Here is a 21,480-nt window from a genome sequence, read left to right as displayed (position 1 = left end):
ATGCAGCTGTATCACATAAATAAATCATTGAAAAAAATCATACATTGTGATTTCTGGATTTTTCGTTTTAGATTATCTCTCTCACAGTGGACATGGACCTACGATGAAAATTTCAGACCCCTCCATGATTTCTAAGTGGGAGAACTTGGAATATAGGAGGGTGTTCAGATACTTATTTTCTTTACAGTAGTTATGTTTGTGTCTCTTCACAAAGACACTTTTAAATCTCTCGGTCTCTGTGTGTTTAGGCCGCCACGTAAGAATCCGAGCACCATTTCCCAAGACACACAGGACAAGGCCTACCCACCAGCAGATGGCTTTCAGGGTGCCAAGGACAACCCACGCCACTCTGGCAGTCACGGATCACATAACGGGTACCTGGCAACTTCCAGCTTTAACGCTCGCGTCCTCTTGGAGACTCAGGAGTTGCTGAGACAGGAGCAGAGACGCAGAGAGCAGGAGGTTATCAATGTCCCTCTACCTCCTGAACAGGGCCCCCCGAGCACCAGTACTAGAGACCACACTCAGGCACCCATACAGGATCCCCCCAAACCCAAAGGTCCCTACAGACAGGACGTTCCCCCGTCGCCAACTCAACTGGCCAGGCTTAGTCGGCTTCATCAGGGCTCAGAGAAAGGGAAACAGTTTTATTCCTGAAACCAAACAAGCGCAAGGGATATATAGGAAAAATTAGGACTGATTTTATAAAACCTTCATAAGAAAAAAAGTGAGCAAGGAATCTAAATGCTGTGATATTAAGATTTTTATTCGAGTATTAATATTTAATTTTGACTGATGTGAAACATACTCATTTTAGCTGTATGTAAAATAATGAATTGTAATATTTTCTTATCAAGAATGTGTACATAAGTGCCTATTTTTTCATGATGGCTGTCCTGGTACTAGCTTTGTCTTTTTGGATCTTTTGAGGAGAAGTTAAAACAATATGCTGGCTTTTACAGAGCACCCAAATGAATTTTGTCAATGTGAGGTAACAGGCTATGTCGAGGTTTTTGTAACGTTTGCATGACCTAAGGAATTCCAACCAAAAGTTACATTTCTTTCATCTTGTTTTTCTCTTCACATTATCTCCTTTACCAGACTGCGCAAAATAAATAAATAACAATTCTGAGCTATATTATTCCAAACCTCCCTGGCCTATCCAGTGATTCCACTTTATACATTGAACCAGGTTAGGGTTATTAATGAATGTTCCTCATTAAAAATGAATGTTGCCCTTTTGTATTCATTCCTATTGTCATGTTTTGCGAGGAGCAAGAAACGGCAACCTTGCTGGCAAGGTTTCGGCCCCAGCCTTGTCCAGAATGATTGGGATGCAAGTGAAGTCTGCTGGCCCTGAAGTGTCAGAGCTGTTCCTTACTGAATATTTTATCAGAATGCTCACACGGGAGCCGCAACAGCTCTATGGTGGGTGGCCTCAGTCGGAAATAATGTGTCTATTTTATCAGCTATTTCTGGTGAGGTTGATTTGTTTTCCGCTTCACGATGATGTCCGGTGATGGATGTCCGTTTGGCTGTTTTTTACCGTTCTATCACTAATTGGTGATGAATTGTTTCACTGTGGGTGTGATTGTGTTCTGCTCTTTTACTAGTACAAATATGTTATATCTTTAATAATAAAGTCAATGATTAATAATTTGGAGCAGATGTTGACGACAATATTACAACACCATCATGATTTTTCTCAGTATTGAAAAAAATGGACAAATAAGTTGACCCTTTTGTATGTCTTTTTATCACATCAATCTAACATTTATTACATTTTGTATGTAATTTTAATGTTTTTGTTTATAAAAAAAATTTAATCTCAATAAATCTCAGCCAGTTTAAGCCATTGGTGGCAATTCATTTACACACTTGTCATCCATGCTTCATCACTAGTGTTGCAAAGTACAATGGGTCATCTTGCAGCATTTGAATGCATACTTTGAATATTTTAGTGTCTTTGAATGCTAACAGTGGCTGAGTACTACAATATGTCAACGAATATGTGTTGGCATCCTTACCCTAGGAAGCGTTTGGCTCCAGATTTGGAGAAAAGCAAAAAGTGTAAGAGGATAACAAGATGGGAGAGCTGACCTTGCCGATGATTCAGTCAGAGCAATAATCGCAAGTATTCCTCCGAGTTTCTGTTAGAGATTCAAGGTTGCGCCTCGCTCTTTGTTGCCATTTCAGTTATGTATCCCTTTTTTTCATGCCGTATGTCTTTCTGGCCAGAATGTGCGTGCGGTGTCTGGGTTAAATTGGCTGTGATAATGTGTTGCATAACACACTTATAAAGGGCTTAACCGCCTGTAAATATATCACTATCCTTGTATGTAAATCCACCAATAATATGTTCATTATTTGCCCCTGTGATGTTTTTTTTTCAGGGGAATTTTTCCAACGATTGCAAAGTACTGTACATTGTTACAGTTCAGTTGTGTTTTTCCATCATCCTTTATTTTGTTTCATTATATACAATACATATGGTACTATGGTGGTCCAAACATCTGTAAGCATAGTACCCTCCTTGTTATACGAACATAGGATTCAAAACTGTGTGTTTCTGCTCTTTTGTGTAGATGAAATAAAGACATTTTTTAAGCAAAGCTATATCGCTCCTTCGCTGCCTCGGGCTCCTGATCGCGGGCTTGAGTTTCTGAGTTATTAAAGGATCATCACAATATTGTTTTATTTTACATTTTACAAACTAAATGGTGTCGAATTTTTGAGATTGCTCTTTCATACTCTTTCTTTCATACCACTTTTTTTTTTGCAGGGTAAAACTGTGTTGAGTGTTCTGAGCAGTATCTTTGAGTTTCTCATACTTCGACATGTACCTCATTTAGTGTTGTAATGCAATCCTTTTTCCCTCCTTGCCAAGATTTCATCGAGGTAAGAAGTCCACTCGCGCATTCTTAATTCAGGTACCAGTTGGACGTGTTTCTGAATAGAAATGAGCCTCAACTTGCATGGTTCAATTATGCCAGCAGAACAAGTGGGATTTATCAACAGAGCTTAACTTCTGGCATTCACACATTTGATCGTTTATTGATTTATTGAAGTTATCCACATTCTAAATTACAGGAGTACAAAAGAATTAAGAAGCTTTTCTCTGCAAGGGTGACAAATGAGGCCCCTAGACTGGCAAAAAAAACAGATTGTACTTATAGCTGGTTTGTCACAAGACATAGAAGATGCAGGTGATATACATAAATCGCCGAACTGATATTTCCATGAATGTGATTAGTTGTGTCTCTCTGGATGTGCCTTCTGATTGGCTGCTGATGAGTTCAGGGTGTAGTTCCCCTTTTGCCCAAACTCAGATGCAATCGGCTTCGCCGCTCCGCAAGCCTGAACAAGAGGTATAGAAGACGGATGGATGGATAGATTCATAGGAGAAAAATATATTTTGGCTTCAGAAGAAACTGGAAGTTCACCAAAGAATGGAATGTGGTTTACAATGGAGGGTCCACTGTACTATAACCCATCTCAATGTTGGAATTTCTGAACAGAGCTAGAAAATGTGTTTTTTGTCAAAGCAAAAATGTTTTGGATTTTAGAGGATGTCTGCTGTTTTGTGTCAGTAAAACATTTAATGGACTCCAAGTTTCTCTCTCTCGTAAAAATCTGATTTTCTCCCTCATTTTCTTTAACGCTAATCACTTTAGAATCTTACTTGTAGCTGACCACAACGACTTGCACATCCATCCTTTTTATATTGCCGTTACCTTCAAAACATTTTTTCTGAAAAAGAATATTCTCTGGATTTGCCATCTGGCTGCCAGATCAACTCTTACCCCTTCTCATAACTCAATATTTTAATGTCAAATGTCTTCTGCAGCTCCATGGTTAGTCATTGGCAGCAAGTCAAAACACTATAGATATAAGCAGCCATAAAAAATACTGTATGTGACGAAATTAGATCATCCCAGTTTCCCCCGTCCATATAATCTTCACTCCTGATTGGAGATTTTCTTGTGAGCTGACTCAACGTCTAAAAACATCTTGTGATCCCTGAGATGGTGATGAAGACAAAATCGTTTAAGAAAAGGGGAACGTCAGGTTTGAGATGTCGGCACTGCGTCTTCATCACGGACTCATTGCCAAACCCATCTTCAACTAAAGGAAGGGAGAAGCGCTTCAAATGATCCAGCCGGCCATTTAGAAAATACATCCACATACATCATATACAGTATAAAATCACTTGATGATTCCACATGTCTGGGAAACCTTTGGGGAAAAGGGGAAAATTAAGGGGAAGCGAGACCAAGCAACACGAATTTGCCCATTTTAAGAGGGGCTGGCTGAACTTTTAACTCTTAATACTTCAGAGGGAATTTAAAAAAAAAAAAGCGGCATGTCTGAAATTGCTCTAACTTTGAACATCCCGCCTGAGCCACATTCCAGTGAATTTGGTCCAGCTTCTGTTGAGATGGATGCACGTTCAAATTTGCCCTTGGTGCCAGCAATCATTTCATTTTATAAACCCTATTTATGATTACATACGTTCTAAATCATGTTTTTTATAATGCCAATTCTACCCTTTACCCACTACAGTAATTATTGTAACTTTAATTCATGTTCTCATAATTGAATGCCACGGCGCAGGCAGACAATAAGAAAGTCACTAATGTTTACCGTAGCCTTAAAAACTTGCTCCGATGGTTTTTAATTAAATTTTATACAAACGATGTTCCAAAGAAAGATGATTATGGCAGTGTTTATGTGTGTGCGGGTCAGTGGGGGACATGGAGGAACAACCACATTAAAGCATAGTACAAGAGAACTGGCCCAGTGTGAGAGCGCTCCAAACGTCCAAGAGAAAAAGGAATAAAATGTCAGTAGAATTACAGCAAGCCCACAGGGGATCAAATTGTGTTATAACGCCATTGAATCCTGAAGTTTGGGCAGATTTATAGGTACGAATGTCAAACAATCTAGAAAAAAAACTCATCTCGATAGCTCTGTTGAGATTTAAAGGCCAATAAAATGCAGGCTTCATCCCAGCGTGGTGTCCAACACAGCATGGAACATATTGGGTGCTCTTCCATAACCCCTTAAACCTTTATTTATTTATGGTCTACGGGGGAAATAAAGCTTTCTTTGGGTCCTACAGTATCGCCATTTCCCCGACTTCCGTACAAATGAATGGAAAACCGTCAATAAGCGACAGAAGAATGCTCTGACGTCTGAAAGTCAGACTGATAGTCTCATGTAGTGACAAGAACAAAAGTGATGATATTTTGGGAGGGGGGGTGTCTTATTTTTTGAGAGGCGGGGTATCATTTCTATATGTTGCCCTCACGATGCTTTGAGGTCTTTCTTTCCGAGCAATAGCTAAAATTGTAATGTATCTGTACTATTGAGTTTGTGTGTATGTGTGCCCCTCCTCGCCCCCCACATCCAACTCTATTATAAGCATGGTGGTAACATTATAGACGTGTTTCCTTCCACTCACTTCACTTCTCACTCCTCCAATGTGGGTCAGTATGACAAAGCATTGTTATACTTGCAGCTCAGGCAAAAGTCTTTGCATGTTCGAAAAATAACAGTTGCACGCACATAAGATGATTTGGCGTTAGCATAACAGAGCTAGCTTAAGTATGATGATACCTAGCAGCCCATTTGCGGCCAGAGTTAAGTGGAAACCTACTCAAAAACTCAAGTTTATTATGAAATTTGCCACTAGGTGACTGAAATGTTCCCTCTAAGCTGCGCAACTGCGCACTTGTCACGCACTCTCAGCGCAGATGAAAGGAGATCCAGTGCAATGAACAACAGCCTGATGTCTATTTTTTTAATACAAATATAATCAAATAAACCTTAACACTGCCTCTCAACGAGCTGCTGACAGGCCACACCAGACCACACACTCTACTTCCGAGTTTACCTGACCCCACCCCCTCCGCTGTTAAAGGGGTTGTTACAATTGGTGTGTAATGTTAAAATTCCACCTTGGCACAGGCTGATCGAGGATGAAAGCACAGACGATACAGTGCCTAAAAAGCTAATTGTGTATTTTAAATATAGGAGGCAACATAACATTTATCCTAAAACTGTTTGGGAGCATCATTCAGCTTTCAACATGTATTGCAAATGATATTCTGCAAGCAATAATTCAGTTTTACACTAAGAAAACCAAACGGGTATATCATTGTGGGTTAAAATAAAATAAAATGAAACAAAGTTGGAAGCGACGTTTCAAATTTATAGGTCATAGTTGGCTTGTTTTTTTTAGCAATGTATTTTTTTTTTTGTTTGAGATTTTCAGTGTAAGTTTGCTAAAACACAAAATTGTTCTTAAAAATGTTCTGATGGCAATGTAATCTGAACCTTTTAATGAGGCACGTAACTTCAATGGATGACGCTGATTGACCACAGTGGGTACGTCTGTTGTTGCTTATAGTGGTCAAAAGGAGCGCTCACAGCCTTAGTGTGTTTGTTCAAACACGTAAAATATTAGAGGGAACATTGGGTGCATGTATCAGATACGCTGCGAGAACTTGTTGTGACTTAAACATCTAATGAACATTGTCATGGTCAGCATGAATTTGGAACACCGACCAGACTAAGTCTTATCTGGTCAGTGACAACGCTTTAGTCATCAAAGCATAGCATCACTGAAATCATTTCGTCACTGTTGATGAAAATAACATTGATGCAAGGGGAAGTTAAAAAATGAATAGATAAGCTCAGTTTCCACGTGGACGCAGCCTTCAGAGTTTTGTTTTTCTATAAGAAGTGTCTTTTTAAAGCATACCCTGATTTCAATTTGCCCAGGAGCACCCATTTTGGGTTGAAGAACTCCCCCCAATCTGCTGCATGACTGGGAATATGAAATGGGAAGCCTGTGCTATTATATGAAAAATTGTGGTCATAAATCCTGGCAGATGCACAAGAAAAGACATTGGAGGGAGGTTGACCTGTACACACACACGCACATAAGTCCACACGCATCAGCTAACATCTGGTGAGTGTGTGTATTGAAAGAAACTTTGTAATATGGATGAAGGACCATAAGGACCCTCCTTGGACCAAGTGAAGCGTGTGTAAGACCGAAAGAGGTATAGATAACAGATTTATTGAAAATATGAGGAAAGGAGAAAGTGTAGTGTGTGCTTATTGCTTCACCTCTCTTTTCCAATAAATATGTTCACTGTCTACTACAGTATGTGAACTCGTCGGCATATATGAGAACCAGTTGACCTTCGAATGATTGTGTCCACGTGCACAACACACAAGCACACACACAAAACATGAAGAAAAAAGCTGTTCTTGGAAATATGTATTTACATGGTGTCAGGTGAAAATCATTTGAAATCCCTCTCATCTCTCTCTGGTCAGCACTTGGTGCAAGAATGCAAACAGCAAGACTGTTTGCAGCATTAAACAATGAGTGAAAAAGCTCGAATGAATACAACAAGGAGCACATTAGTGGAGAATAACAACCTTTTGAACATGAAGGGGCTTCGAAGTGGTTGAAGGTAATGGAACCTGTCGTATTCCAACGCTCTCAAACACAGAACGCGGGAATGTTTGGACCTTTTACTTTTCAAGTAGCCTGTCAAAGATCCAGATTGGAAACAGAAGGTGTTCTGAGGAGCTGTTTGATTGGCGACACATGGTAAAAGAGCCCATTAGTAGCGACAGAAGTGGATTTTCTTGCAAAGGCGCCTTTGATTCCTCAAACACGTGTCTTGAAGGCATCTGCCCTGCATGAGGCATCAATCTCCCGCTCGTGCGTGTCGTTCGGGAGTCGACAGAAGTTCACTGCAAATATATACTGATGTTTCAAGGATACACTCCGGAGACAGGGCTGAGTAAATATAAAAATAAATACAATTCATAACCGTGCGAGGGAAGCCGTAGATGTTGCTGACCAGCTTTGAAATGGTAATTCATTGTTTGAAGTATTCCGGTGCAACAAAGTAGCACAAAGGATGCAAATATTAGCAATGGTTGTTGTTTTGATGTCAGAAATATCCCAAAGAATTCCGTTTGTTTTTGTGTAATATATGAAATACTTGGACTTGTGTGATTGCATCCATAATTTGACCCTCCCTTGCTGGCTTTATTTGCATTTATTATTACGGAAGCTTGATGGTCTGACAAGGAATGGGGCAAGAAGCCACTGCACTTGTGCCAGCTAGAGCAACATTTTTCTTCATTTTTCAGTTAAAAAATTGCATGGATTTTTATAAATAGCTGTTTAAATGATTAATAATATTCACCACATCATAAACGAGACCGTGAATATTTGTCTATATGTGCCCTGCAATCAACTGGCGACCAGCTGCTCCCAAGCTCACATGTGACCAGAGATATGATGAATCCTTCCATCCCTTAAATTTTCTTAGCCGCTTATCCTCACAAGGGTTGCGGTAAGATAGAATTAGTAATATTGGAAATTGCAAGATATTTTATTGGCCACGAGAACTCGTGTTTTTCTAGTGGCTCAAAATGAGGCACACCGGATCCCTTGTGAACAACCGCTCAAGTTGGCAAATCTAGTTTCTCACCAGATAGAGTTCAATTTCCACTTCTGTCAATTACATTGACATTCTGGTTGTTTGACATCAGTTTCATATGCCCTTTTTTCATCACTATCCTGTAGAATGACAGGCTTGATGTTCATGGATTCATTGGGAAGGAAAAAAAAAAACCATTCCAGGCGGCACATTCATCTGAAGAGAACTGAATAGGTTCACTAAAGCGTCTCTGTATAAAATCTACATGGGAATAAATCCTCTAATCTCTCCTCAGTTTACACAGTAGAGTGGCTGAAAGCAATTACTCCTGACAAAGAATGCCCCCCCCAATCCTCCTCCTTGGCTTCTACCATTCCCAAAGCCTTGCCTCGAGTTAATCCTCTGAACTTTCCGAAATGTTGTGCTCCATTCGCTTTTTTTTTCCCCACATGGAGACTGTAACACCCCCAAGATATCATACAAACAGGAGAAGCGATGGAAATAGCGCTCGCAAATTCCCAGTGCTTCAAGCACAAACACACACCCACAGGGACACGCATATGCGCGCACACACACCCCTCTTTGTTCTACCTGACCCCCACACTTCCCCTTTCGCCCTCATCTCAACACACGAGCCCCCTCGTAGAAAGAGAGCCACATCACGTTATTATCTCTTCTCAGCGGGATCCTCACAGGTGCTGAATGATGGCCGCATGGGAGGATAGGAACAGTACAAGGGTGGTTTTGGTTAGGAAAAAGAGCCAGTGAGGGTGGAGGATGGGGGGTGCGGGGGGAGGCTCAAATGAAATTGAATAGAAGAAGTGTGGCTTTTTTTTTTTTTTTTGTCTAGCAGGAGGAGGTGGGGCCTAGAGTCCACTACTGGTGATTATTTAACGATAGAGGGGAGGAGGTGGGAGCCTGACACCTGTGGGGAACTGTTCAGAGAGGTCGGGGATGGGAGGGGGGCAAACATCTGTTGCAGTCACAGCCGACGGAGTCGAGAGGTACCGAGAGCCTTCAACCCGGTCCAGAAATGTTAATGTTGTCCCTGGTGCATATTAAATGCACATCTGCGCATCCTTCCGACATGAAATGCTAAATTTCAACTACGTATGTGCTCCCACATGCTTTCGATGTTTATTTTGTGTCACCACGCACCCTGGTTTGGTTGTCCATTATTTTCATTATTGTCTATTGACTTTTGCTTTAATTGTTCTGGTTACATAAATGCCCCCAAACCAAACAATCCATACTCTAAGTGACTGTAATTAGATTAAAAAAAAAATCTGTTTAGTTTGGTTTTCAAACAATAATCTGAGTTTGCTTGGGGATGTAACAGAGCATGGATGATGAATTGTTTGCTGAACAGAAGCAACAATGCAGCAAGGTTACAGGATTTGATACAAGATGCGTTGTTAGCTGAGGGGAAGGTTATTGGATGGATAATGACTGTGCATGCCATTGGCTTCTATATTCTACCTCATAATGTTCCCATCAATGAGATATTAAGCAATAATAAATAAACGAGGTTTTGAAAACACTTTAATGAGATTAATATACCCCCCCCTTCCCACTGTCCTCCGTCCCCACCCACCATTGGTTATTAGTCATGGGACAGAATTCCCTTTGTTGTTGGTGAGGCAAACGTTCCGATTTCCATATTTTGCTCAACACTTATTTTTAGTCAGGAGGTTTGAAGTGAACACAGACACACTTTTTCTTGCAAATTATCGAAGTAATTAAACAAACTTTATCTCCCTTCATCCACTTGTTTAGAGATATACCAAACTTCACCAGTCCAGCTATGTATTTGCTTTAAATATATTGATCCCTTTAGGAGAAAGTCAAGTCATACTGCAATATTTTTGTGTTGCACACCACATTACACAAATATGCAAGGCAAGATCCATCCATTTTCATCATCGCTTATCCTCATGAGGGTCGTGGGGAGTGCTGGCTGTCAACAGGCAGGAGGCGGGGTACACCCTGAACTGGTTGCCAGCCAATTGCGGGGCACATTGAGACAAACAGCCGCACTCACAATCACACCTAGGGGCAATTTAGAGTGTCCCATTAACGTTGCATGTTTTTGGGATGTGGGAGAAAACCCACGCAGGCACGGAGAGAACATGCAAACTCCACACAAGCGGGGCTGGGATCGAACCCAGCTCCTCAGAAGTGTGAGGCCAAGGCTTTACCAGCTGATCCACCGTGCCGCCCACAAGGAAAGATGTTCGTGTGAAAGTAGTTCACAAACAACACTGCACTTTTTGATCTGGGGAGCGTAGTCAATGCCTTGCTCAAGGGCACCCTGACACTAATCACGAAGCAGACTAGCATCTTCTCAACAACTAGTTGCCAATTTTACTCGGCAGCGGGACTTGAACCATCATTCTATGGTTCCGAAGCCCAGCTCAAACTTCACTTCCCACCTGCTTTTTCTGCTCAGATTTTGAAATAATTTGGCCTTGAACTCAAATGAACAGCGCACACATCTGATTCTGTATTCGTAAAAATATACATACACAAAAACAATCTGCATATTTACAGCCAAAGGCGGGGTACTGGAAGCATGAGCCCCCAACTGTTCTGCAGCATTTGTTTGTGATGTCATTATCCAAGCCGCTTATCCTCACAAAGGCTGTGGGAAAGCTGGAGCCTATCACATCTAGCTTCAAAGTCAGACTACATCCTGAAGTCAGTCAGTCACAGAGCAGATATCGACACCATCACTGAGTGGGAATTGATCCCAGGATGCCCGCACCAAAGGCAGGCACGTGTACCACTACACCATGATTGACTCCTGCATTTATTTATACATGCAGCATATCGCAATTTACATTTTGGAACTTGTAAGCGTAATATGAATATCTTTTGCAATTGTAAACACAGCTACCCCACGCTGAGGTCTTGCAAATACACCGTTGCCATGCATGACAGCTGCTGAGATGTTGAATTTCCATTTGTACAACACCAGGGTTGACTTCTCAAGTTGAGGTGTAAACCATTTCAGAATCAGACATTTTGTTTGATTTTGTTGGACTGTTTCAAATGATAGCCATTAGCAGAGGTTTACCCTATATGAAAATTAAAAGGCTTATCGAATACAAATCCCTGTAACTACCTGATGTCATCGGGCTTATCACCCTGATGATGTGATTCTAATTTAAGTGTATTACACGTAGTATCTGTTTATGCCTTTCGAGAAGACACCGATATTGTAATTTAACATCAACACATGCGGGCTCTTTCTTTTTTTTCCAGGACGTGTACTTTCCTATTCTTCAGTGACAGCGTGTATTTTTAATGGCGACAGTGTTTTGTTCTCCACATCTCTTGGGACAGATAATGGGAAGTGCTCCCCCTCAGTGGCGAATGGGCCAGAGGAGGCTCTGTAAACATGAGGGAATGAAGATTAATCACACACTCGAGATGCTGCTCCCACTTTAATAATCGGTATTGATTACTGTCACCTTACATCTGCACCAACAGCTGCTGCGAGATGGGCCCGTCGCCCAAGGCTGGTCCACTTTACACATCCCCTGTTAAATTATTGTGTATTCAGTTGAGAACAGCTGGATTATTGGACAGAAAATACACCATCGACTTTTGATGCATAATTATTTTTATATTCGAAACTAATAAACATGCCTAAATACTTGTGTGTTCTCCTTTTTTGACACTGTCATTAAAACAGGGTCCAAAAGCAGATTTACCACTTGTATACGTTTAATTTGAAGTATTTCCTGTGCCACTCCGGATGTAGAATGTGAAGGGCATGTCTTTGGGACCATCAAAAAGATCCTTTTCTATGCCGCTTATCCTGTTTAGGGTCACAGGAAGCTGGAGTCTATCCAAGCCAACTTCAGGCGGAAGGCAAAGATTACACTCTTAATTTGTTGACATATACGCACAGACAGCCATTTGCACTGTCAGTTAGTGGTAACTGCATCCAGGTGGCCTGCACGCAAGCACCCCAACAATGGAGGTAATAGTTTCATCTATATTTTCACAAGGACTGGGCCGATTTCGAGGCCTGGCTGCTTGCTTAGTGCATCTTGATTTACTGTAGCTGTTTTGTGTCATTAGCTTGCTTTTGTTTTAGAATAGTTTGATGAGGTTGTGTGTTCATTTCATGCCTCTTTAAAGCCTACGCCCCCCACCACCCCACCCCAACCCACACAAACACAAACTACTTTTGAAACCCATGACATTTTGATTGAACCATTCTATGAAGCCTATTAACGGGTAGCCTTGATCTTGAACTAAATTTTGATCTTGAACTTCTGAATATACATTTACATAATCACTCGACGCTATGCCGGCTTTTTATTAGTCCCTTGGGGCAAATTTATTTCCATCCAAATGAATGAAACTTTTTCCATGACGCTCGGCTCCATGTACAATGTGTGAATATCTGTATCATCCCTCGAGGGCACCGATCTAAACATCAAAACAACAGTGCCAATTGTTGTAGCTGCAGTGATATAAAATCCAATAATATCTGAACTCTGACCCTGAGGCTGATGTGTGGTGGTGGTGGCGGGATGGCTGTTTCACAGACGAGGCCTGTGAGTAATGAGAAAAGAGAAACTGTGATGTTTTTCTGAATTTGAGCACGCAGTGTTGTGACCCCAGTTTGGCCTCTCTCCATCTTGAGAGTCAGGGCCAAGACAGCTGGGAGAGTCGGAGTCTTTTGGGGACCGTTTGATTGGCGAATGCACACTTTCGATCTGAGCAGATACGAGAGAGCTGAGGTACGGCATAACTGTGACGGAGAAGTCGAAAATTGATGTTGTAAGTGGAGTATAAAATGCTATAAATTGCAAATGTATGAGAAATGATAGAACCTTAAATATCAATGGCCTTGGGGAAGGTTTACTTCTTATACTGTAGGAATTCCTGATTATTTCCACTTTAAATTATGCCCCATATGAAAGGAGCCTTGGATCTGTCGGTACATCACGTGGCAAATCTTTGTTGCCGATCCTAAATCGAAACATATGATCCCTATCCAGCTGAGTTCGGTGAGAGCTACGGTGCATCTCGTACTGTTCGGCAGTCAATCACAAAACGTATGTAAACCAATTGTTCCTACAATTTCGTCTTCAATTTAACCTCTTGTGCGTGTTTTGCAAAAAGCAACCCAAGCCAGCCACGTACATGCAAAATCCACACAAGGGCGTGGGAGCCAAGATTCAAACCCAGAACCTTTCAACTGTGAGGTAGATGAGCTAAACGCTAGTTTGAAATTTGTATGCATGTTCATTCAAAAACATTGGCAGTGCAGTATAACTAGATATTTTGTCGATTAAAAAACTATTTAAAGAGCTCCACTCCTGTCGTCATCCTGTGACCAAGCAAGAAAGATTGATCGCGGCATTTATTTTGAATGACTTTTCAAGGGGAATTGACTCATGGAGACGTGGTGGTTATTGTTAGGTGGCCATGAAAATGATGTGCTCTCAGCCTATCCATGTGCATTTATTGACCAGGAACCATACCACGATCATGGATGCATACATTCTCGCTGTCATTTTGTAAAAATTATGAGTAAAATATGAGCTGTAACAGAAGTTGCACGTCTATTTTAATGACCGAGGCATCAAAAAAACATTTACCCTTCCACAATGAGTCGTTGTCACTGTCATGAACGATGCTATTTTTATCCTATTTTAACTACCCAAGGTCGCATGTAATGACAGGTTAGTTTAGCAGACAGGTGAACAAACCTGCTATTATTTGTGTCATACTTTTGAGGTCAGTGTTCCAGACTGCAATAGCTCATCTGCTTGGGCTCAAAGGTGTACAATATTCTTTGCTTTCAGAACTGATATGCAAATGTGACTATGTGCGCAATTTAACTCCTTTTATGTCTAATCACAATACCTAATCATTGTTCTTTCAAGTGGAAATCTAACTTAATTATATCTACATTTTATAATTTGGAGAATTTCAAATCTGTTGAGATCCATGGGACAAAAGAACAGCCAATGTAAGGTGATTGTCACAGCTATCCAAAATTTAAAACAATGGAAAGTGGCTAAATTTCTTTTAATGGTTAACATACAAGGCGGCACGGTGGGTCAGCTGGAAAGCGATAGCTTCACAGTTCTGAGGTCCCGGGTTCGATACCTGACCCACCTGTGTGAACTTTTCATGTTCTCCCAGTGCCTGCGTGGGTTTTCTCCGGCCACTCCGGTTTCCTCCCACATCCAAAAAACATGCAGCATTAATTGGACAGTCTAAATTGCTTTTAGGTGTGATTGTGTGTGCGGCTGTTTGTCTTCATGTGCCCTGCGATTAGCTGGCAACCAGTTCAGGGTGTACCTTGCCTCCTGCCCGATGATAGCTGGGATAGGGTCCAGCACTCCCGCGACCCTCGTGAGGATAAGCTGGTAAGAAAATAGATGTTAATATCCAAGTATATACTAGTACATGCGGGCTCTTTGACAATATTATACTTTTGATGCTGAAATATAATCATGATTGTTATCCATGAATTTTAAAATCCTCTGCTAAGCGGACAAATGTGCCTCAATTAAATTGTGGAATTATGGTTCTTTTCTCTGGATTTTTTTTTCCTCAACTCTCACCTTATCCCCTAAGATGGAGGAGTAACATGAGGATAAGCGCTATGGAAATTGATGGATGAATTTGATGAATCCTGATGAAATACTATATATAGTGTAACACATTGCAATGATTATGAAGGCATGAGAGGGGAGTTTGTCAAAAGCTAATCAATACAATGGTTTCAATAATGTATTTCCAATTAATCTAAAGGAAAAACATCATTGAATTAATTTTTGGAACCTCACTTAGCACCATCTTATATTTATTTGCCTCTTGTAAAGCCAGCACTGAGGCAGTACCAACCATCCGAGATTTGCCTCTGTAATTTCTGCAAAACTACACCATCTCATTATTTAGCTCATCGCAAACATGTCAGACATCAAGGTTATATTGTAATGTACAACTAGAGTGTCAAATGCCCTTCAGATTGGGATCAGAGCTCTTTTTGTCAATTCAACATTAACTTGATAAAAGTTTCTGCATCCCCAGTCAGTTGAAGAACAGGATAACCTGTATTAGAAGTGTGAGGATTAGCATTCCAAACCTTCGCTACACAAACTGATGCCATGATGGATAAGAGCGATCGCATAGGATCACTTTGGCTGACTAATCCGACTTCACGTGGGTCTTGTAATAATTTTAGGCAGGCAATCAGCAGTTTTCAATGGCTTATCCTTTGAGAGTCATTTTTCCAACCGTATTAATCTATTATGAGTCACCCTAGTGTAATTTCATATTAAAGTGGGTGACAATTCATTAGGTGGGCGCGGCAGCTCCAGAGTGCTGAATGTACTGCAATTACAGCCTATAGTGGAGGGCCCTGACCCTCGAATGACTGCGCAGTCCCGGTGACCAGGGCGGCTAATGGAAGTAGAGGACTGAGGGGACAAGATGGCTGTCATACGCTTGCCAAAGGGCCTGACCACGCTGACAGGTGAGGATAGGCCTCTTGTAATTATTTAACAAGGACGCCAACTGGAACATTAGGGCAGACAAAGGAAATAGTCATCAGATGGGACATGAGTACATGAGAGTGGTCTCAGAGGGGGGGAAAAAAATTGCTTTTTGCTTGGTAGTTCATTGGAATGTGTCACATTCAACGCGAGCGGAACACTTGACGCCAAGATGAATGAAGGCAATATACGTTTTACAGCCCGATAAGATGAAGACGTTGCACCACCTTAACGTGGTAATTTATCTTTAAGCATAGCAATATTCCGCCGAGCCAATATTTCATGGGCTGTTTTATGTGAACTGCAAGCAATAATTTGAACAGCGGAAAAGCCTTTGAGTGTCACCTCCCCCACCCCCCTCAAATTAACATATACCTTAGCTTGTCAGATGATCTATTTTACAAAGTACTTGATGGTTAAAAAGAACACTGCATCCAAATGTTGATTGAACCAAGGGACACAACCAAACAAAAAATGCACAAAGTATTAATACTGAATTAACGATGATGTCTCAATTTACTCACTGATCAATTACAGATGGAACCAAATGAGGCAAAACTGTGTGCAGTACTGGTCTGAAACCAGCAGAGGTGTTGTTGATTCAGTATCACTAGTTTGTCTCAGAAAGAACAACGTAAAAACAACTGATCAAAGTCAACACAGATGTAATTTAACTACTCTAAGCAGCATTAATCCTATCAATAATTAGTCTGAGAGATATCAAAGCTAAAATTTTGGGATTTTTATTGAATTAATTACTAATTTCCACCCTTTTCGATCGAGGACATTTTTTAATCCTTATCCTTATAGCACAGTTGAGAGAATAGCAACTGTACCAAACAATCTCAAATTAGTGATCATACCAGTTGCTCTAATAAGTTAAGTTCCCAGAAAAGATCAGTTATGTTCAAGCAGGCACCCATCGGTAGGGACATGTCTCACCACCTTCGGGGGTGTTGAATCTCACACGTTAAACATAGAGCGACAAGCGTGGGCTGCCACTCCACCTGTTATTCCTCGTCACACCAGCCAGACTGTACCAGGGTCAGGAACAGTGCAGGCACGGACAAGTGCGCAGACTGTAAAAACACAAATATTTATACTAACATTAAAAAAAAAAACAAGACTTTTTTTTTTTCTTGATATGGGAAGCAAGCCAGAGACCGTGGTCGTCTGACAGCTATCACAGGCTTTGCTGGCACATGCTCAGTTGCAAGCACATTGTTTATTCAGCACAGTATATCCCCTTTTGCATATTTTTTTACTTTTATCAGAAGAGAAACCAAACCTTCCCCCATGTTCAGTCTCGTGTCATGATGCATGACTGGTCTGTATAAAACTTGCCGCATTGGGTTAACATGGGAATGTTTCAAAATGCAGTCTCCCTGTCACAGTTAGTGAAGTTTTTCAAGGCGCATTTTTACTGTGGTTTAAGTTCTCTGGGTATAAAGTCAGATCTTGTGAGTATTTCTGCTGCTGGCTATTGTAGGCAGCACCATCCACATAACTGAAGCATCCATCCATTTTCTTTGCCTCTTATCCTCACGAGGGTCGCGGGGAGTGCTGCACCCTATCTCAGCTGTCAACGGGCAGGAGGCGGGGTACACCCCGAGCTGGTTGCCGGCCAATCGCAGGGCACATAGAGACAAACAGCCGTACTCACAATTACACCTAGGGGCAATTTAGACTGTCCAATTAATGTTGCATGTTTTTAGGGTGTGGGAGGAAACCGGAGTGCCTGGAGAAAATCCATGTAAACTCCACACAGGCGGTGCCGGGATTCAAGAACTGTGAGACCAATGCTTTACCAGCTGAGCCACCGTGCCGCTGCAATTCAGCAGTATGCCAAGAAATTAAACCAAACAAATAAATGGTTTATGATACAGAACTGACTTTGGACATGATCAAGGACTAAGAAACGGCTTTCAACCATCCATTGTCATGATCACCTTTATTAAATTGGCCATTTTTCTTCTGAAAAGGATGTTAAAATTGAAGATTGTTGGTAGCTGCTCCAATAAAGATGCCTCCTCGCTTATATAACACCTTTGTAGTTGAATTTACATAAATCACACTATCATTGACCCTTTATTCCAACTCATGTGGTTAATATTTTGAGAATTTTCTGATTGTTGTGATCAATAATTGTAAAATTTACACTATCTTTACATCTTGCACAGTCCGCTAGTTTGATTTCATGCTCTACCTCCCGAATGACATACTGATACTGTGCCTGAGTGCTTGTTTGGATCTTCGAAATACAATGGCAACAACACAAAACTGCAATGATGCTTGTGTGCGGGAAATGGAGTAATTAGTGTGACTTTGGGCAAACACCAGATCACTTTGTTAAACAATCTGTAAAAATGTACTTTTTGTCATTGACAATTCTGTCTCAATGCACATGGAAATGTCATCTTTGTTCTATTCCTTTGAGATAGTCCGAAGCAAGCCAGCGACGGAATGAGTCTGTAGAGACATATGCTCTATCACTTACTTATATTTGTACAGTCTAACATAACCGAATGAGGGGAAATCTGGACCGAAGTTATGTTTCATCAATTTTCTGGAACAGTTAAATCACACCAAAGAATGCAGTTAAGTCTGTCATACTTAGCATCATGTGAGACAGACGAGTCGAGACAGAGAGTGAGTGACGCCAAATCCAATGAAACACTGTCTATGGTTATTCAAAGCATTGCTCGGTCCAGACTGGGAGTCATGTGGAGAGGTTTAGGGGTAGCTGCTGCATAGCTAAGCCTTCACTGCTGCTGATCTGTTAAACAGGAACAAGACTGCCACTTGGGTGACAGTGAGCCTAGGATTAAGAAAATGGATTTGGATGCTGATGAAGCATTGCCAAATGGTTAGAATTAAGGCAAAGCGGTACGCAGTCAAGCTCATCAAGGCATGATACATTTTGCAAGGCCTGAAGAGTCCTCTGCCGGATACTTGAAAGTTGATTTTGGATGCTGCTCCCGCTGCAGCCAGTCAACGCAAACCTCAATAGTACCGACTATGTTCCGTTTGAAGCATTTACAGGTAGTCATGCATTTAGGACCTTTGCAACATTTGGGTTTTTATGCATGTTTTCTGACTTAAAATTTCACTTGGTCCGTAATTCCAAAAATTATACCCATATAGAGAACCTGACAAATGTTGGGTCATTTACATAAATCTTTGTAACACAATGTAATCAAAGAAAAATAAAAAAAATAAACACTATTTACCTATAGGGATTGAGCAGAAAAAAAGGGAGTTTACTCTTATTTGGCTAAGACAGAATTCAATGCTAAATAAATGCCTACCCATACTTAACAAGATGAAGTTTTACAGTAGAAATCAGATACTGGCACTTATGATGAGAAAAGCAGGATAACTAGTAGAAATGCTTTTTTCTGTAGTTTGCCAAAGGTGACAATCGCCTTTTCCTCCCCAGTCCTCCATGTCCTCTTTTAGCGTCTTAAAAAAAAAAAAAAAAATCTGTGTAATTTCATCTGACATGATCGCTCTCATTTCTCCCTAGCACGCATTTTCTTCCATGGTTTCTGAATGTTGAAATGTGATGCCATTTGCAATAAAGATTGCACTTTCTGTCTTTTTCCTACTCAGCAATTCTTCCACACATCACGTGTAACTGATGATTTGCCTTAGCTCATGTTTACCTGTTTACAGTGGCACACTTTACTTTTTAGGCCAAATATTGAAGCGAGAGAATTCAAGTCAACAGAGGGCATAAATGCCCTAGATAGACAATATTGTGACGCTCAGCTGATGTATCCTGGCTTTGGGTCAGATGATACAGCAGAGCTGAGTTAGACCTTGTGGCCCGTCTAAACTAAAGTTATGATCCGTTACGATGTCATCTGATGCTATTTATTATTTTGCACGCTTGTGTCCCAAGTGCAGAAACATTCTGTCTGACTACATGGCACTGTGCTTAACTGATGCCTCACTTCATTAAAGATACAACCCCGTCTATTCCATTACTATTCATTTCTGTGACATTAAAACTGGCTTAAATGGTGAGTGTTATATAAAAATGTTGAATACTGTTTTTAACATGGGCATCACAATAAAATAATGCCTAGCTAGTCTGCATCTGGCTTCAAATCTTATCGCAAGCCCTCATGTGTGGCGCTTGCATCTTTCCCTTGTGTGAGTTATTCTTTTTTCTTCTTCTCATTATTCTGGCTTCCTTCCTCATTGCAAAGACATATGTCAAAAAAGTCAAACCAAGACTCGTAGGTGTTATTGTGAGCATGAATGTTTTTTGGATATGTGCCCTACAATTGACTGGCGACCAGTCAAGGCCGTATGCCGCGTCATACCCAAAATCACTTTGGATACGTTCCAACTCACCTGTGTTCTTGATGAGCAGAAGTGGTCTTAAAAAAAAACCCCAAACAAACGAAAACTGGTACGTTCTGTTTAAAACCGGCTATTACAGGTAGATGTCTAATTTCTGTAATTGTTACCTGCCTAATAATTGCTCCAGCTACATTAAGTATAGGAGAATAGGAAAATGACTATAATTTTGGTCTGGAAAGGAACAAGTATTTTAATATCTAACTTGCCTCCTTCCTTAATCAAGTGTTAATACCTGTAGGCATGCGACGGAGTAATTTATACTAGTCAAATGGGAAAAAAAGTCGGAATCAATTAATTAAGGCATTAACGGTGCAGATAGGAGTGATTCCAATGCCTCAGAGAGACAAAGAAAAGAGAGGGGAAAAAATAAATTTGGAATCATTTAGCTCAACCATAATGGGAATATTTCAGACGGGTAAACGGTCCAATTGGTGAATCAACACAGTCAGGACAACCTTTCCCTTTTTGTATGGTTATAGATCACTTGTACTCATTGCAATTTCTATTTGTATTCCAACTTTAGTGCTATGCGTTTGTTCGTGTGTGTGTGTGCGCGTGTGTGTGGATACGCAGGAAGTCAACACCTCTTGATCTCAAACTGATTGCTGAGGCTTTATTGCAGTGACGAAGGGTGACAGTAGCTGTCGTGCTTGTCAGACGGCTCAGCCTGCAGCATATCAAACTGCAGTTTATAGCATGACTTACGACATGCTCAATCGGCCATTAAAGACAAATCACTGTCAGTGCTACATTGAGTTTGACAATCAATCATCCGAGGGAGGAGCGTAGATGTTCACCATTGAACCCAAGGTTAAACTAAAGGGATGTCAGATCAACATAACATTTTTATATTTTTTCCCTCCATTCTCAGGTATGTATTTTATATAGATTTAACCCATCTTTTCTTGTGGTCTGAAGGAGATATAGAGCGTGGCTACCTTGACATGTCGGATTGCTCATCTCACAAATCCAGAAGAACTCATTGAAAGCTTTTCGAGGACATCTAGGTGTACACAATTTCCTGGTTCCGAAGGCAGAACTATATGTCACAAAGGGGTTTATTCCAATAATTTCTATAGCTCGCGTCCTTACCTTCTAATTGTGAC

At 40.9% G+C, this 21,480-nt stretch overlaps 1 protein-coding gene and 1 long non-coding RNA gene across 6 annotated transcripts in view; both read left to right on the top strand.

Moving 5' to 3' along the window:
• LOC133492457 (partitioning defective 3 homolog) overlaps positions 1–1,855 on the top strand; it is a 264,615-nt gene extending 262,760 nt beyond the window's left edge. For all 4 annotated transcript variants that reach the window (XM_061804664.1, XM_061804662.1, XM_061804661.1 and 1 more), the window contains one exon: positions 249–1,855. In XM_061804664.1, coding sequence (XP_061660648.1) covers positions 249–657 — 409 coding nt within the window. In that variant the 3' untranslated portion in view covers positions 658–1,855. The remainder of the gene's footprint in view (positions 1–248) is intronic.
• Positions 1,856–12,237: 10,382 nt separating this feature from the next.
• Positions 12,238–21,480, top strand: part of LOC133492828 (uncharacterized) — an 83,176-nt gene continuing 73,933 nt past the window's right edge. For both annotated transcript variants that reach the window (XR_009792758.1, XR_009792759.1), the window contains exons 1-2: positions 12,238–12,462; positions 13,135–13,231. This is a non-coding gene — a long non-coding RNA (uncharacterized LOC133492828). The remainder of the gene's footprint in view (positions 12,463–13,134; positions 13,232–21,480) is intronic.

Source organism: Syngnathoides biaculeatus, chromosome 19, assembly GCF_019802595.1.
Source record: "Syngnathoides biaculeatus isolate LvHL_M chromosome 19, ASM1980259v1, whole genome shotgun sequence".
In the NCBI taxonomy this organism is placed as follows: Eukaryota; Metazoa; Chordata; class Actinopteri; order Syngnathiformes; family Syngnathidae; genus Syngnathoides; species Syngnathoides biaculeatus.
This window is presented reverse-complemented; position numbering and strand designations above follow the sequence as displayed.